Source organism: Cylas formicarius, unplaced genomic scaffold, assembly GCF_029955315.1.
Source record: "Cylas formicarius isolate icCylForm1 unplaced genomic scaffold, icCylForm1.1 PGA_scaffold_10__41_contigs__length_53128322, whole genome shotgun sequence".
Classification (NCBI taxonomy): domain Eukaryota; kingdom Metazoa; phylum Arthropoda; class Insecta; order Coleoptera; family Brentidae; genus Cylas; species Cylas formicarius.
In genome coordinates, this window is record NW_026844214.1 from 32,853,443 (window position 1) to 32,871,726 (window position 18,284).

Genomic DNA, 18,284 nt, shown 5'->3' on the forward strand with positions numbered 1-18,284 from the left:
GATTTTTGAAACAAAAAATTTTAACTAGCGGGTGTCATAGATATCATTGATCAAAAGATGTTTCCTTAATCAAGCTACTTAGGGTAGGTAACTAGCAAATAGTAACTAGATATATAAATACCCAGCCTATACCGACTATTAATTAATACGCACATGTGCGATCATTTGAAATCTCGTTTTTATCCAATAAGTTATCCGACAGTTCGACAAGTTTCATGTTAGATGTAGAATTTTCATAGCAGATCTCGTTAAGTGTTCTGAGTAAACGAGTTAACTGTTTGGAAAGAAAATGGCGCAAAATGGGTGAAACTGAGCATGTGCATAAGATCATTCCCATCTGCACGGAAATATCCCAGCCGCCCGAGACGTACCAATTAGTATTAGGGCCACTATAATATCTGATAACTATATGAGGTAAGCCAGAAGAAAATAAAAATTTTAAAACCATGGTAATGTTATAACGAATAAAAGACCTTTTCGTTTTTGGCTGAATAAGTAAACATTGGATTCATTTTCTTTTCTAATTTTCGCAACGGATTTCAATTTGCCACTATTTTAAGTCCTATTCGTCTGAAATCGTTTGCGCTTGTTTTTGGATAAAATAAATCCAAAAATGTTAACAATGATAATTCTTCATGTTGTCTAGTAAATTGAACACATTTGTAATCTCAAATAATCTACTTTAAATTCTTTGAAAACATCCAAAGGAACTCTAACCTCCCGTTCTAGCTAAAAAATGTTGCCAATTTTATTCATTATTTATTTCAGTCAGTCATTTTGTTTTAATTTTACAATACAATTAAAAATATAAACAACAGGTCCTTTGGGGAGGCTACGAAATTATGAAATTTTAGATACCTACTATCTAAGTTACATTTATCTAAAAAGTGAAGTAACTGAAAAAAAGTTTGATATTCGCGGCATTTTAAAAAATTTATTTAAAGACGAATATAAAACAATTAAAACTTTTTATGAGTATCACAAAATAATCCTACATTGTTTGCAGAAAATCTGTGATTATTAAAGCCGCAAAAATTTGACGATTACTTAAGCGACACGCCCCGTAAGTTTCGGTCATTCGAGGTGGCCTCTTTGGTAAAACAAGGTCACAAAATTAAATAAGTTTAACAACTTTGTTGATGTAAGTACGATTAGTCAGCGCTTAGCATTAAATTATGTTAAGACGACGAGTCAATTGTCAGTAACGCGTAACAAGTTGTGCGATTCGAAATGATTTTAATAACAAATCTGCTACTTTTATTTTCAATCGCAGCAGCCGTTTCACCGCTTCACAACAAAATAGTTATTTGCAATTATGAGGCAAAATCACATTTTTGGGAAGGGCAGGGAAAATTCGACGTTTCGTTTTTAGAACCGGCTTTGCAATACTGTACCCACTTGGTTTACGGTTATGCCGCCATCAAAGAGGACACCCTCAAATTGGTTCCGCTTAATGAGCAGTTCGATGTCATCAAGGATAATTATAGACACGTTACTGATTTGAAAATCAAATATCCGAATCTGAAGGTTCTACTTTCGGTTGGGGGCAATGACGACGTGAGCGGGGAAGGTAACGAAAAGAATTTGAAATACCGCGAAGTACTGGAAACGGCATCCAGAAGACTGGCTTTTATAAATTCAGCATATATGATAGTAAAAGGTGAGTTTGAGGTCGTTCTGCAAAGTCACCTTCAAAGTGATCTACCGTAGGTATTTGAAAGCGCAAACTCACATATGCGAAAGTATAGAAATAATGAGAATGCAGAGAAAAAATGCTGTTAAAAATTCATTTGTTTTAATTGTCAATTTTTTGATGGTAGACATGGTGCAAAATGGGCTTGATTATTTTGGTGGAATTTTTTTATTTATATATTTATTTTTTAAATTTTGATACTATAAACTTGAGTATAAACGATACTTTTTGGCATTTGTTAGTTCGAATGACTAAAATTTATGACGGGTGTATAAGGAAAATCCGCAATCCTAATACGACCAAACTAGAGAAGTGAGGATGTTTGTGTGAAATACTAAATAAAATCCAATATATACTAATTATATTAATTTATATATTTTCTAAAACCAATTTTTGTGCAATGCTCTTACATTTGGATCTAATTTAGTTTACATATCGAAATATTTAAACAATTTTTAAACAAATTGTATATTGGTTTGTTTTATAATAGTTTATAATTTTCTTGCTGATATTTTGCAATTGCTACAGTTTTTTAACCAAATTGTTCATTGGCACTTTTTATAAACATATATTTGGGAAGCGAAACTTTCATCTGCAATTACTAGACTTGCGATGAAGGAATTAGCGTTCTGTCTACAAGAGGATCTACAGTTACTTTTTTTTTCACTTAGATTTTTCCTGTGCAATATCTCATAAAGTTAAATTTATACTTTTATCTTCAGTGATTTCGACTTTGTTTATTATTTACACGCACACAAATTTGGGCAAAATAGCTGGTAATTTTATCTGCCAAATTTAGTAGTAGACACGTTGCAATATTTATATGAAAAAATACATGTATAAATTGCATCATGTCTACCAGGCTTTGGAGATCTCAATATTTTTTTAGTTTTACTTTTATCATTTTTTTAAAATCTCACAATAGCAACAACATAAAAAAAAATCCAGGACGTTTAGAACAATATCTTAATAATATATATGATTTTTGCTGAGTCGGATACATTGATTAATTGAGTTTTTATTCCTTTGTAGCATACGGATTCGACGGCATCGATTTGGCATGGGAATTTCCCGAGACCGACCCAAAAAAGATAAAAACAGGTTTCAAAAAATTCTGGTCGTCGGTGAAATCAGTGTTTACGTCCAAATCGCCGATAGACGAAAACGCGGAAGAGCATCGAAACCAATTCACAGCATTAGTCCGCGAGCTGAAGAATTCGTTCAAGCCCGACAATCTTTTGGTTGCCCTCACCGTTCTACCCAACGTAAACAGCACAGTGTACTACAGTCCCAGGGAACTGGCACCTCATGTCGACTTCGTTGTTTTGCACGCGTTCGACTTTTACACGCCTCAGAGAAATCCGAAATTGGCTGATTTCCCCTCCCCACTCTATGAGTTGATCGACAGAAGATCCGACGAAAACGTCGACGCGTGGGTTAAATACTGGTTAAGTAACGGATTCCCGCAAAACAAACTGGTACTCGGTATTCCCGCCTACGGTAGGACCTGGAAGTTGGACGAGGATGCCAAGGTCGACTCTGTACCACCGGAAGGTTTGCACGGACCCGGCGAGCCTGGCCCTCAGACTAAAGATGCCGGTATCCTAAGTTATCCGGAAATTTGCACCAAAATCGAGAAACCACAAGATTGGAACCCCGCCGCACCTAATCAGTTTAAAAAAATCCCAGATTCCACCAAAAGGCGCGGTTCTTATGCCTATAAACTTCCTGACGAAACCGACGGCGGCGGTATATGGATAGGATACGAAGATCCCGAGTCTGCGGCGAACAAGGCAACGTACGTCAGGAATAAAGGACTGGCTGGGGTGGCCATTGATGATTTGACTTTGGACGATTTTAAGGGAGTTTGCGGTCCAAATAAGTACGCAATACTAAGAGCCGCAGTTTCTGCTTTGTAGACGAGCATTTTGTAATGAAAATATTTTTCCGTTTCGGTTGAGCAATTGTCATTGACTTTTATCTCGACAAATACATAATACTTAACACTACTTATCGGTGGTTTTGGTTTAACTTTTAAAGCATTGGCGTGGCATACATGGTTATGTGAACCGGGTAGTCGGGTAATTCGATTTGTAGGTAGGTATACTTACTTTTTTTGGAACATCCTGTACACCTAGTCAGGACAAAGAGGTACGGTATCAAGGAAACGGACCGTATTTAACATTAAAAAAAAAATTATTAAGTAAATCGGACAAGAGAAAATGCTGGAAATTATTTGCGAGTTTCTGAAATGCCCACCAGGGGGCGTAATTGGTATCTTAAATTTTAAAACTCTGTTCCTACAAACATTTCTAGTATTAACCATTACTAAAATGAGTACTATATTAAAGCTGAGACAAATTAAAATTATTTTTGTTTAATGTTGTTTGCACGATCTCCGCAAAAAAAGTGGTGAGGAGTTGTTGGGGTGTGGATCAGAACGGAAAGACTATTTTCTTTAATATGCATATATATGATATCAGTACACATACAGATATCGAAAATACAGAACTTGTCACACATCTTTCTTTACATTGTTATGGTCCCGCACTCTCCTATGGCGTCACAGAACACTCTGTCCTTGCCGCTCCGTGCACAGTGTTGCCAGACATACTATGTACAATATAAATGTATCCCATACTTAATACGCATCCTTACATTTATGTCGTACTCACATTATTCTTAAGTTTAGTTTCAAATTAAGTTTAACATTTTTTAAACTTTTCCACATCCGCAATATTTTCATCAGTATCCACTTTAATTATATCTATAACAATATATATATATATATATATATATATATATATATATATATATATATATATATATATATATATATATATATATATATATATATATATATATATATAAGCAATGCACCAATCAAATTTCTATATTTTATATTTCTTTCGCACGTATCTGATTTTTCAATTTTTAAACTTACTTCTATAGGAGTGTTGTAAAGTTTACTATTTTCTAAATTATAACGTTTAATTAACAATTTAATGTACTTAGTTTGGTTCAATTCCATTTTATATGTACTGTGCTCATATTCAACAGTAATACCCCAAGGTACTCTTTAATTTTCGTTTTATATGTATTTCACATTAAAGTTTTAATTTTTTGATTTCAATTTCATTTTGGCCACAAAGTCAGTAAGTCATCCACAAAAATTAATAAATAAATGATTTCATTTCCGTCTACATAAGTATATAAACAATTTACAACAAAATTACTACTTGCAAATCTTGCCTACAGTCTATTCAGTCTATTAGAAACCTTATTTGAATCATTTTCATAACCTGTTGGTTGAAAAATATAAACTTTATTTTTCCATTTAAAAAAGCTGTTTCAACATCCATTTGCTCTATATTTAAACCCATTTGACAACATGATAGATGAGAGGGTATGATTATGGGCTAGGCCTGGAATATGGGCTACAAAGTTATTTCTGATACACCTGTAGACATCTATTGGTAAACTTGTCAGTTACATTTGCTTTAATATTCGTAACCGCCTTAGAAGTGACTGGATTCTTGTTTTCATAAGCGCAGTTTTGATTCTGTGCTGTTCAGTATCTAGCTGGGATGTTTATAAATTCTGCAGTTTTGGAGATTTCGGGTTGAAAGTAAGTGGCTTTTGCGGTTAATTTTTATTTTTAACGATCAAGATGCAGCAAAAGGTTTGTACTTTTAGATTTAGTTTTTAAATTTGTACCAATATAAGATACAAAATATTTACGAAGTTATAAAGTTTTTATGGGTAATTTCTAATAAGGGCTAATAATATGTTTTCACTATGGGCTAGCCGATATTTGTAGCAATATTTAAAATGGTGCCTTTGTTTTAGAATGCCGTGCAAAATAGTTTTGATATCTTCCAATGTGAGCACCAAGAAACAAAAGACGTGGGATACAGAGGATATGAAAATGGCTGTTCAAGTAGTAAGAGAGAAAAGTATGGGTACCTTGTCAGAAAGAAATAGCATAAAGCATCCATTTGGAAAAACAAAAGCAGCAGGTAGGGGCTGGCTAGATCTATTTTTACTAAGGCATAAAAATACCCTGTCAATTAGAAAACCTACTGGGACATCTATCGTTCGCGCCAAAGGGTTTAATACTTTTGGAAGCAGAGTATGAAAAACACAACTTTCCAGCTAATCGTGTGTTTAATGTGGATGAGACTGACCTTACTGTGGTTGAAAACAAGGTCGCTGATGTAGTCGTTTGTAAGGGTAAAAGACAAATTGCCTCTTTAACCTCCATGGACAGAGGCTCTTTAATCACTTTGATAGTCTGCATGACTGCAGGGGAGATTCGTACAACTCATGCTCATTTTTCCTAGGTTCAACTAATGAGAGGCTCCCCTCCAGGATCCATATCAGCATCACCCTAGTGGGTTTACGTCATTCGCCCAGTGGTTCAGACATTTCATCGACACGGTCAACTGTCTGCATCTTTGAATGTTCTAGTTTTAGATGGACATTACAGTCATACTCGTAATTTAGACGTCGTTAATATGGCGAGAGAATATCATGTTGTGATAATCTTATTACCCCCTCATTCAACCCACAAACTACAACCCCTTGACAAAACTTTCATGGGTGCGTTAAAGGCTTACTACAGGGAGGAGATTCGACAATGCTAAGAAAAATATTCTCACCTTTTGACATCTCACTAGTACCGATATCTTAAAAGAAAAGGTACAAATAGGGATAGGAAAGCATCGCAAGCAGTGGTAATTACTTCGTTCCCTTACAAAAACGAATTATTGTTGAGCACTGCCAATAAAACCACACAAAATATTAAACCAGGTAAAAGAAAGGTTTTTTTCTCAATCAACAGAAAAGATATTGTACAAAACATTGAATAATAGAAAGCGGCAATCAAAGGAAGATTCTGAAAGTGAAGATGATGAAACGCAATTTATCCCAGCCGATGAAGACGTCGATATTGATGATATGCCTGGATAAAAGAAGCCAGATGATTTAGATGCAGAATCCATAGTTTGTGAAAGCAAATTTTCTGAAGACCGCAAAAGTGAGGTCTGGATTCCATGTTTAATGTGTAATTTGTGGTGTCATGTCGACTGCACAGGCGCTGATAGAAACGATATCTGTGACTTTTTCGCACTGAATAATATTGTCTTATTTTGGTTAAGTGGTGTGTTTTTTTTAATCGTTACACATGAATAAAACAGTTGAGTTAATATTTGTAGGTATTTTCTGTAGTAGCCCATATTTGTAACACTTTCTCATTGATTGATAAAAACATTCTTTCGTGAAAATTCGAATAACTGTCAGTATAACTTATGTAAGTTTCTACTTGGTTGGCAAGCAAATAAAAAACGTGATATACACCAAAAATATGTCAAATAAACCAAATGGTAGCCCATATTTGTACCATAAATGTTATCAGTTTACTGAAAACCTCTGACTATTAACCTAGCTTTAAAACTATTATCAGACTTTCTCGTATAAACCCATTTAACATCTAAAACTATGTATGTATTATTAACCCTTTCAAGACAGTTGACATGTATATATATATCTATGTATATATGTATATATATATATATATATATATATATATATATATATATATATATATATATATATATATATATATATATATATATATATATATATATATATATATATATATATGATGACACTATATTCCGGGATATCATCCGTTCGCTCGTTGAACTCCGACTGGAATCCTGCAGACGTTTCGCCAAAATCTCACTTGGCATCTTCAATGCTCGCGCTCCGAAAACACTTCGAACACTTCGGAGCGCGAGCATTGAAGATGCCAAGTGAGATTTTGGCGAAACGTCTGCAGGATTCCAGTCGGATGCAAGATTTGCAGGATTCCAGTCGGAGTTCAACGAGCGAACGGATGATATCCCGGAATATAGTGTCATCACATTTTTCCATCCGTGAATCAATACGTGAGAATATATATGTATATATATATATATATATATATATATATATATATATATATATATATATATATATATATATATATATATATATATATATATATATATATATATATATATATATATATATATATATATATATATATATATATATATATATATATATATATATATATATATATATATATATATATATATATATTTGGACCAGCTGTGGCCAGAGCACTAAAAACGGTCACCAACACTAATAAAAGACTTGCACATCAACGTAACAGACGCGTTTTCTTGTTAGAATGCAGAAGATTGCACCTTACCCCCCGATTTTTGGAGGATAGTACACAACATTTTTGGAAGATACCTCAACGACTCAACCACAGTAACACTTCACAAATAGAATTTTTAACTCAGAAGGTAACACATAAATTACATAACATTACTATCTATGACACCTGTCGAGCAATTAAGATGTTGGAATCTAGACTTAGTTGGGCTGTTGATTTTTTAAGATGTAACATTCCATTTAGAGTCCTTGACGAATTTTTATATACACAAAACATTAAATATGACACACTATTTAACAAGATAAAAAAGTCTAATCTTCGAAAGTTAAAATCAAGGAAAGCTAATAGTAGTGATTTATATACCACTGACAATTCTAATTGGTTCAAGAATGTGTCCAATATTGAGATTCCTGATGATGTTAGGGGTTTTCTTTCGCTTGGTCCTAAATTAGCCTTCCTGTGTCACCTCAACATATAGATATTTTTAAACTACTCTCTGAGGTAGAAATCATTATCCAGAACTCAGATGAACAAAAACGAGACCTCCTGCGAACGAGGGCCACTAATCTCATCACTAATTACATTAATTCCAGTGTTGTTGCTAGTGTCGCCCCACCTACATATGATATAGAGCGTCGTACGAAACGATTTTTAAAAGCTAATCCTAACTTGGTTATCACTAAATCTGATAAGGGTAATGTCACGGTGGCTATGACTAAAGAAGATTACATAGAAAAATCTCTCATATTATTAAATGATGCTAACACTTACCTACCTGTAATAAGGGACCCTACACATTCAATAGAAACGCAATGCAATAATATTATCAAGAAAATTAACAACCTTGGCTATATTGATGATACCACGGCTCGTAACCTCAAAACCTACAATGGTGTCTGCCCCAAATATTATGGGTTGCCGAAGATACATAAAGATGGTTACCCTTTACGCCCTATTGTTTCATGTGTAGGTGCGTCGACGCAACCCTTAGCTAAATTTATTAGTCAAATTCTTTATAAGTCTTTTAGTAGCTTCAATAAGTTTAGGGTTAAAGATAGCTTTGAGTTTGCGGAGCGTATTAATGAGTCTATTTTACCATCTGATTTTTCACTTGTCTCCATCGATGTAGTGTCCTTATTTACTCATATTCCATTACAGTTAGTTGTTGATATTATAGAGGAACATTTTGACTTGGTTGAGCCTAACTGTACATTACCTAAGAAGGAGTTTTTGGATACGGTAACTTTTCTATATAATAATACTTTTTTCTCATTTGATGGAAAATTCTACCAACAAGTGAAGGGCCTTCCTATGGGGGTGCGGCCTCCCCTGTGATTGCTGAGATTGTTATGAACAAATTACTTTATTATGTGATAGACAGAGTTAGTTTTGAATTCCCCTTCATATATCAATATGTGGATGATTTATTAACAGCAGTTCCACTTAACCTCATCGAATCCACACTTGAAATTTTCAATTCCTTTCATTCCGATCTCACTTTCACGGTGGAGACGGAGACAGATCGTTCAGTCCCTTTCCTTGACACAAAAATCATTCGCACTAGTGAAAATTTAGTTATTCTTGATTGGCATAGAAAAGTTACTAGTTCCGGTAGATACATTCTCTTCACATCGTATCACCCTAAAAAACAAAAGATCAATATGATTGTAGCATTGACTGATCGCATTAAAAAAATTTGTCACCATAGTCTGTTAAATAAGAACTTAATGTTATTAAGGAACCTACTAATTAATAATAAATACCCACCATCGTTAATAAATAAAATTCTCTCCTGTAATAGTGCCACTACAGACCTGCCTAATGCTTTACAACCACAGCTTAATGTTAATAATGAGTTGCCTAGTTTTGGCAAACTACAGTATATAGATAGATTGTCCCCGGCTCTGATTAGGATCTTTAAAGATACTAATATAAAAATTGCCAATTACAACTTAAGACCCCTCAAATCTTTCTATTCCAATCTTAAAGACATTACCCCATCGTTACATAAATCAGACGTTGTATATTGCATTGAATGCTCTTGCAATTTAATTTACATTGGTCATACTTCACAGAAGTTAAAAAAACGGCTAACACTTCATAAAAGTGATTGTAAGTTAAACCAAGTTAAAACCAAATATTATTAGTTTAAGTGCTCATGTCAATGATACCGGACATAGTGTCATGTACGATGAAGCGGTAGTATTAAAGAGTGAAAAGAACCTCTTCAAACGTAAGTTTTTAGAGATGTGTTATATTAACTGTTGTAGTAATAGCCTCAACAGAAAGAAGGATGTTGAGGGTCTTAGTAGCATCTACACCTATCTTCTTAATCAGAGTCGTACTGCGAAGCATAAGCTACCAGAGTTTTTTGATACGGTCAGGTTGTAGTGGGTTGCTAAATTTGTTGCTATTAATGTTTAAAAACAGTTTCCTTTCTTTGTTTCTTTCTCCCCGTCCTAAAGGATTGTTTCTAATTACCCTTAACGTTAACTTCAATAATGTAAACATAGTTATATAAATAGTGTACAATGGGTGCATATTTGAAAGAATTCTGTTTAAAATTCCCTCCCTTGTTTGGTGTTTTACATATGTTATGGTTGGCTGTACAGTTGGTATCATTGACCGGTTTTTTGGTTGTGGCTTTTTTAGGTTATTGCGAATTGTTAATAAGTTCCCGCACATTTAGTTTTCCTTCTCGACAATACGGAGTGTCATTTGTAACAAATCGGCTGTTTTTTTCATCTTTTAATATTTTATCAATCCGGATATTTTATTGACCTTAACGTTTTATGTTAGTGGGATTGTTTTGTAACGTTGTGGTGGAGGTTAATATTTTTTACAATTGTAAATTTTTTCCATAAATTTCATCCATCGAGTGTTATGTTGATAGTTAGAACGGGCGAAACACTTTATTTTATATACCAATGTCATCTCTCTATATGTAGAGGTTGAAAGAGGCGTGTTGTGTAAGTTTTTTTTTCAATTAATGAGAATCCTAAAACTGGTGATAGATTCCATTAACTAAGAGTGTTGGAACAAATAAAGTAAAGATTTCAATCACAATTCTATCCTGATCCTTTGATAATATTGTTTTAAGGAACACTTCTTTTTAAGCAATATATAAAGCTGTATGTATGTCTGATGAAGTGTTTTTTTTTTGTTCTCTATATGACTTAGTGTCCTGATGGTGTTACCAGTAGCCCCGTTACTGTCCTTCGCTTCTATATATATATATATATATATATATATATATATATATATATATATATATATATATATATATATATATATATATATATATATATATATATATATATATATATATATATATATATATATATATATATATATATATATATATATATATATATATATATATATATATATATATATATATATATATATATATACATATATATATATATATATATATATATATATATATACATATATATATATATATATATATATATATATATATATATATATATATATATATATATATAAATATATATATATATATATATATATATATATATATATATACATATATATATATATATATATATATACATATATATATATATATATATATATATATATATATATATATATATATATATATATATATATATATAATCTCCAGTCTTTAGCCAAAAAATGGCAATGACAAATTCTAAAAAATTCGCATTTTTCAATTAATGAGAATCCTAAAACTGGTGATAGATTCCATTAACTAAGAGTGTTGGAACAAATAAAGTAAAGATTTCAATCACAATTCTATCCTGATCCTTTGATAATATTGTTTTAAGGAACACTTCTTTTTAAGCAATATATAAAGCTGTATGTATGTCTTGTGACTGTGAAACAGGATTCATTCTAGACTGTCTATATTGGCAAAAACATATAATTCAGAACAAAACATTACATGAATAGGAGTCACTGATAATATTGTAGCCCAGGTTATGAACCCGTATCTAAACATAAACCGTAAAAACATTATCTGCTTACAGATAATTTCTATAGCAGTCCGATGTTATATTTTCTCCACGAAAAAAAAAACAAATTCTTGTGGGACGCTTAGACCTAAAAGACTTCACATGCCGATTCCAAAAAAAGAAAAATTAGAAAAAGATGAAGTAGACAGGAGAAGTTCGGACATCTGGTTACGCTTGATAAAATTGACAATGTCACCGAAGAGCCCTTGAGGAAACCTGAATGTGTGGTTAACTTTAATAAAGAAATGGGAACAGTAGACCGGATATGATGATAAGCAGCATTGATTGTATGCGCAAGATCATAAAATGGTACAAGAAATTATTCTTTCATACATTGGATATCTGTGTGTTGCATGCACATGCCATGTTTTTGATGAAACAGACTTGCCCGGTGCCGCTTGCTAAGTTTCAATAAAATTATTTAATTAGTTTTATAAATTGTTAATTAGTAAAAAGTATTTTTTGCGTTTTTTAATTGGTCCCACATGTACATTTCTATGACCGATATATATGACATTCGTCCGCAGCACTTTTGTTCTGAAAGTCTTAACAACGTTTTCGCTAATTTTCAAGTTTTATTTTTATTTAAACAATTTCCTTATCCATATCCATATATCAGAATTATCGCTAATTTCATTACTCTCATTATGATATTCATCTCCATTTAAATCAATACCTTTTACAGTTTCCTCAACAATATCAACATGTCCAGCAACTATTCTATTGTTCAAAAGTACACGATAACCGATGTCACTGTACCCGATTAAAATACCCATATCGGCCTTTTTGTCCCATTTGGAAATTCTTTTGTCTTCCAATTTTTTCTTACAAAAACTTTACTTCTGTAGAAACGTAAATAGGAAACATCCGGTCTTTTTCCAAAAAATATTTCAAAGGGCGTTTTTTTCTCGACAGTATTTGATAAAGTACGATTTTTTAAATAAGTGGAGATTCTTGTAAATATCTGTTATAGTTTTAAATGTATTTTTAGTAATATATAAAACTGACAAGCCACTTTTTGTTGCTGGGCACTTTGGGACCAATTATGGTATTTTTTAGGAAAAAGCCAGTTTCCGTTGCTGAACTGCTAGAAGAAGCTAAAAAGTTGGACGAGGGTGAAGTTCAAATATTGCCAGAAGGTATATTTACGAGCTTGTGTATAACAAAGAGAATAGGCGCACTTTATTAAATATGGAGGACAATATACAAGAACAGCAAGAAGGTGGTAATGTTGACAGTCAATCGCAGTCAGTTACTAAAAGCATGCAACCTCTTAAAAAAAGAGTAAACCCGAAATAAAATTTCAATGAGAGAAGGGTGACTTGAATAGGGCAAATGTTTCTTGGAGTGGTACTCTGGTATCACCATTAACATTATCTAAAGATAGTCATCCTGTCGAATTTTTTCAACTTTTTAAGAGTCCGTTATTTATCGAAGAACTCGTGAAATATTAAAGTATGCCGCTCAAAAAAATGTTCCTGAATTATATGTGACAGAAAGTAAAACGATGAAATTTGAATGAAATGACTTAAAGATAATGAAAAAGGAAAAAACGGGAATTATGAACAGTGCGGTGGATAAGGACAAAGGAATCGTAGGAATAAAATGGAAGGGCAACAGTGTTGTCAGTGTTTTGTCACATGAGTACGGCGTTGAGCCTTTACAAAAATGAAAAAGGTTTTCGGTTCAAGAAAAAGTGAACGTTGATGTTCTCCAACCCTATGCAATAAAAATGTATAACACGTTCATGGGGGGTGCGGTTCAAATATATAATAATATATCCAACTACCCAATTGCCATGAGAGGCAAAAAGTGGTATACCCCCATACGGTATTGGATGATTGATTTGTGCGTTGCTAATGCTAGTCAATTAGCCCGCGCATATGGTTATGAACAAGAAAATCTTTATTTTCGAAGAGAAATTTACCAGTATCTTTTAAAGAAATACGGAGTAGAACCAAAAATGCCTGAGCCAAAGAGATCCTCTATATATGTAAAAACAAAACCACGAAATCGTGTGAAACTTGTCAAATTCCACGACAAATGTTTTGATAAATTCCATAAGATGTAACCACTTTTTAATGTTTTTTTTTTAATATAAAAAAAAAGATAATTAAGGCTTGTTTTTTATTCAATAAGCGCCCAAGGGGTCGTTAACGACGCATTATCAAAATAAAAAACCACATTTCTAAATATTTTTTTAACATTTTTTCATATCATGTTTTGTCGTTTTTTAATTCAAAACAATGAATGTAGTTGTTAAAAAATGTTGATAGTCCTGGGCATTAATGGGTTAATAACAATACCTTTTTTTTTAGCAAATCTGTAACAATTTCGAAAATGTCTTTTGCTTTGTTTCTGTTGTTTTCAAAAGGTACGTTGTGCATTTCATTTTTTCATAAATTCACATTTAAAATTTACCAACAAACGATGCCACTTTTCTTTTTGATTCATATTCTCAATACTTTTATTTGCAATATTTACCATCGATTTTGGAGATTATGACTTTAACTTGCTTTTCATCAATACTATCAATGACTTTTGTCATTGTACCCTTAGAAACAATTGAATTATTCTTAGTTATTTTACTGTAACTAATTAAGTTCGACTTCATATCTGTAACATAAAATACATGCTTCATATCAACTAAATTTTTCTTTCCAAAAGAATCAAAGTAACTTATCAACTAAATAAACATTTACAGTTTCTTTGCGTATCTTAAAATTTTCAAAATACTTTTGATAATTAATTATGTGATCCTTACAACCATTATATTTCATTACAGTCTACATTACTTATCTCTGCATTGTAAGCCAAATGATAAGCAATGATTGTCACCCATGCACTTTTTTCTGCCCTTGTTGGTTCGACCTATAAGTACTCGCTTAGCCTGACCTTGGTGGTTCCAGCGTCCTCTTCCACTTTTGGCTCCTCTACCGCCTCGCGATGATCGGCATGCGCTTCCACTGCTCGTTGGTGCTGCCATTTTTGCAATCCCTCTGTATATGACTAGATTCACATTGAAAACAGGTCCTTTCTTGTCGGTTTTTCTCTGATACAAACGCATTGAATTTTGTTCTTTACATGTTCTGTAGTTTGATTTTCTTTTAATGTATCTTTTAAATCACCAAAGTAACTATATGACTCTGGCAATGTATTTAACATGTAATTTAATTGCAGGCAGGTCGAGTCACGCGAATAAGTGCGAACGTGCATGGGTCAAAACTCAAGGCGCGTTCAGTTCTAAGCGCGGCTCGAAGCGAATCAGATTGTGTGTGATTTCAGAGCAAGTGCGAAGGCCAACTTCATTTTTCGCACAACAGCAGGCCCCACCAACTGGTGAACCTCGAGGTTTAGCTGAATAGTGTGTGCCCGCAATTCGTTTCGCACTTGCTCGCGGACTTACCTGGACACACTTGCGCGCGAACTTGCCTACATGTGTATAGCCCACAAAATAAATTTTTGTTTTCATTTTTTTCCTTTTTTTACAACAGTCTAATCAATTAGTGGTGTGTTGGTATTTCGGTCCACCTTTTAGTCCCATTTTGGAGGTTGCGAGGTCGATGTTAAATCGATAAAAATTCGTCCCGTGTTATGGACTCTCACAAGTCCTTAGGAACGAGGACAGTATTCGCCCAAGCGGAGTCCGTACTTTGGATAGTCATTTCTTAACTCTAGGCTCCTCTGAACGAAAACAATTTAACATTCAATCGACTCACTCATTGTCAAGTTTTGCAACAGCATTTTTGGGGTAGGTGGCATCGGGAGTATCTCCACCACCTAGAGCAACAACAGTACTACCAATCCTCCCCAAGTTGGTCAACTAGTGTTGCTCAAAGATGAAAATCTCCCGCTGCTCAGGTTGATTTTGGGTCGCATCACACACTGGTACGTCAGTAAGGGTAACCAAGTCCGCATTGTGCAAATATGCACCTTTCGAGGCGTTTTTGATCCCCTTGTGGTTATTATGTATTTAGTATTTGTAGGAAAACGGTTAGTAGACTTATATTACTATTTTTTGAAGCCGGAATTTTCAGAGTTCATGACATTTACGATAATTAAATTTTTGTGGTTTATTCGGCATCTGATTTGGGACACCGTATAACACCCCCGCCAACTAACGTCTAGCTAACGGGTAAACTTGACTCCGGAAGTGAATTCATTAATGAGTAATCACCGACATTTATCTTTGGCAAGCATATCAATAATACCTAATACTAACCAAAAAAACTCAAAATGAACGCAACATTTGTAAAAATTCAGGAGCCAAGTTGACGCTTCTTTTTAGGAAACAATCTTTTTTTCCCGCACTTACTTTTTCACTGTTGATTTGTGACGAACTTTGTGGTGACTGGTTGAAACAAACTTTCGCCATTAATGTTTGTGGTCCCCAAGCATCTTGGGAAGTGGCCAATATTTGTAAAATTTCAGGAGCCAAGTTCACGATTCTTTTTAGGAAACAATCTTTTTTTTTCCCATCACTTACTTTTTCACTGTTCATTCGTAACGAACTTTGTGGTGATTGGTTCAAACAAACCTTCGCCATTAATGTTTGTGGTCCCCAAGCATCTTGGGAAGTGGCCAATATTTGTAAAATTTCAGGAGCCAAGTTCACGATTCTTTTTAGGAAACAATCTTTTTTTTTCCCATCACTTACTTTTTCACTGTTCATTCGTAACGAACTTTGTGGTGATTGGTTCAAACAAACCTTCGCCATTAGTATTTGTACTCCCAAAGCATCTTGTGAGGTGGATAAAAACCTTTAAGTACCAACTGTGTACCTACAGCACACCAACGGAACAGAATGTGGGAGCTTTTAATTAAAGCCATTATTGAATTGAAGGTGTGTGTTGCTATCACATAGCTAGAGCTATATGGTTGCTATTAAACCAAATTATTGTGACCCAAAAGGCTTTACATTCTTTACCAGAAAAAGTAAAGGTAAACACCGAACTTATAGAAAATAAAATCAAAATGTATAACCCAAAACAAATATATTTCAGTGTAAAATAAATAAAACTATTCATCTGGAATGAAAACATCACTTTTTATCCTGCTTTTTGGAAGGTCCTTTTGAGAATATTGCATCTAAAAATAATCCACCAAACACTAGAACTGCACCCATCCACTGCTGACTGGATAAACTATTACCAAATAAGAGTACTGAGCCCAATACAGTAAAAAATTTCCTTGTTGTAGTCACTATTGAAACTGAAAGAGGCCCAAAATCTGATACCATGGAATATAGAAATAACTGACCAATTCCAGAAGTAATTCCAATTGCTAGTAAATTGTAGTAAACAAAAGGATATCGTGATGCAAATTTCAAAAATATAACAACTTCATTTGTCAGAAGAGCAACTGCTATCATATATATGCTTGACCAACCATTGGAAGCTCTCATCATTTGAATACCAGATGGCTTTGCATCAGCTCGAATTCGTTCTTGAATGGCCCCAGTCAGTCCATCCAACACCAATGATAAAAACAGCAATACTTCTCCCATACCAACTTCAAAATCTGGAGAAATTTGTTCTGTGCCTTCTTTCAACATAAAAATAACTATCCCAGTGACAATAAGAAAAACAAACAAATACTTCTTAAATGGATATGACTTTTTTCCTAACAATACACCAAGGATCATTACTGGTATTGGTTTAGCAGATTTTCCAACTGCTTGGGTCGGATATGGTACCCACTGAAGTGCCATATTGGAAGCAACCATTGCTAAGAGGTAAGTTACGGAAACGCTAGCATAATAAAGTTTGGCAGTCTTATCCTCAGCTTGAGTCCATATCAATCCAGCAATACAGGCAACTACATAGTTAATAATGCATTGAATGCAAACTAAAGTTATGGCAAATGTAAATTTTTCATGGACTATATGACTGCTTCCATCATTCTTTTTAGTTTCGTAACTATATTTACCACGAGTGACTGTCTCTTGGAGCACCCCATAATATAAAAAGGATACAAAAATTCCAGCTGCCAAGAAAATAAATCGTTGTTTGTTCATATTTGCGACTATTAATTAAACTGTTAAATAATAATAGAGTGACACATATAGAATTTATATATTCAACAGCTGCTTCTTTTAATACCACATCGCTCAAATTTAAATTATTCCACATCAACGTATATCATTATCATAACCTTTTCAACATAGAAAGGAAAAAGCGTACACTCAGTTAACACGAATATATTTATTCTGTGCCATTTCAATCATGTTCCAGCTAGGGATTTAGTTGAAGTTAAAAGACAATTTTAAACCTTTGAATAAATATTATAAGCATGTTATTTTTTCACCTTTCCATCCCTATAACCCAATCCTAAAGCGTTGCGTTTGGATAACTGCCCTATTGCA

The 18,284-nt window shown here is 33.5% G+C and overlaps 3 protein-coding genes across 6 annotated transcripts; 2 read left to right on the top strand and 1 right to left on the bottom strand.

The window, feature by feature from the left end:
• The first annotated feature begins 1,153 nt into the window (after positions 1-1,153).
• LOC132708354 (chitinase-like protein Idgf4) lies at positions 1,154-3,706 on the top strand. The gene is made up of 2 exons (XM_060680643.1): positions 1,154-1,660; positions 2,726-3,706. The coding sequence occupies exons 1-2, from the start codon at positions 1,231-1,233 to the stop codon at positions 3,610-3,612; spliced, it is 1,317 nt and encodes a 438-aa protein (XP_060536626.1). The 5' UTR covers positions 1,154-1,230; the 3' UTR covers positions 3,613-3,706.
• An 869-nt stretch (positions 3,707-4,575) lies between these two features.
• LOC132700646 (uncharacterized) lies at positions 4,576-7,212 on the top strand. Of its 4 annotated transcripts, none has more exons than XM_060668138.1 (4): positions 4,576-5,375; positions 5,543-5,712; positions 5,768-5,985; positions 6,037-7,212. In XM_060668138.1, exons 2-4 carry the CDS (start codon positions 5,544-5,546, stop codon positions 6,085-6,087), a joined length of 438 nt encoding a protein of 145 aa, XP_060524121.1. In that variant the 5' UTR covers positions 4,576-5,375; position 5,543; the 3' UTR covers positions 6,088-7,212. The 4 variants fall into 4 exon arrangements, with proteins under 4 accessions (XP_060524121.1, XP_060524097.1, XP_060524113.1 ...); XM_060668114.1 differs by having other exon boundaries at positions 5,768-5,926; XM_060668130.1 differs by having other exon boundaries at positions 5,768-5,920.
• A 9,696-nt stretch (positions 7,213-16,908) lies between these two features.
• Positions 16,909-18,073, bottom strand: LOC132702531 (solute carrier family 35 member B1 homolog). The gene has a single exon (XM_060671220.1). The coding sequence runs from the start codon at positions 17,934-17,936 to the stop codon at positions 16,962-16,964; it is 975 nt and encodes a 324-aa protein (XP_060527203.1). The 5' UTR covers positions 17,937-18,073; the 3' UTR covers positions 16,909-16,961.
• Between the last annotated feature and the right edge of the window lie 211 nt (positions 18,074-18,284).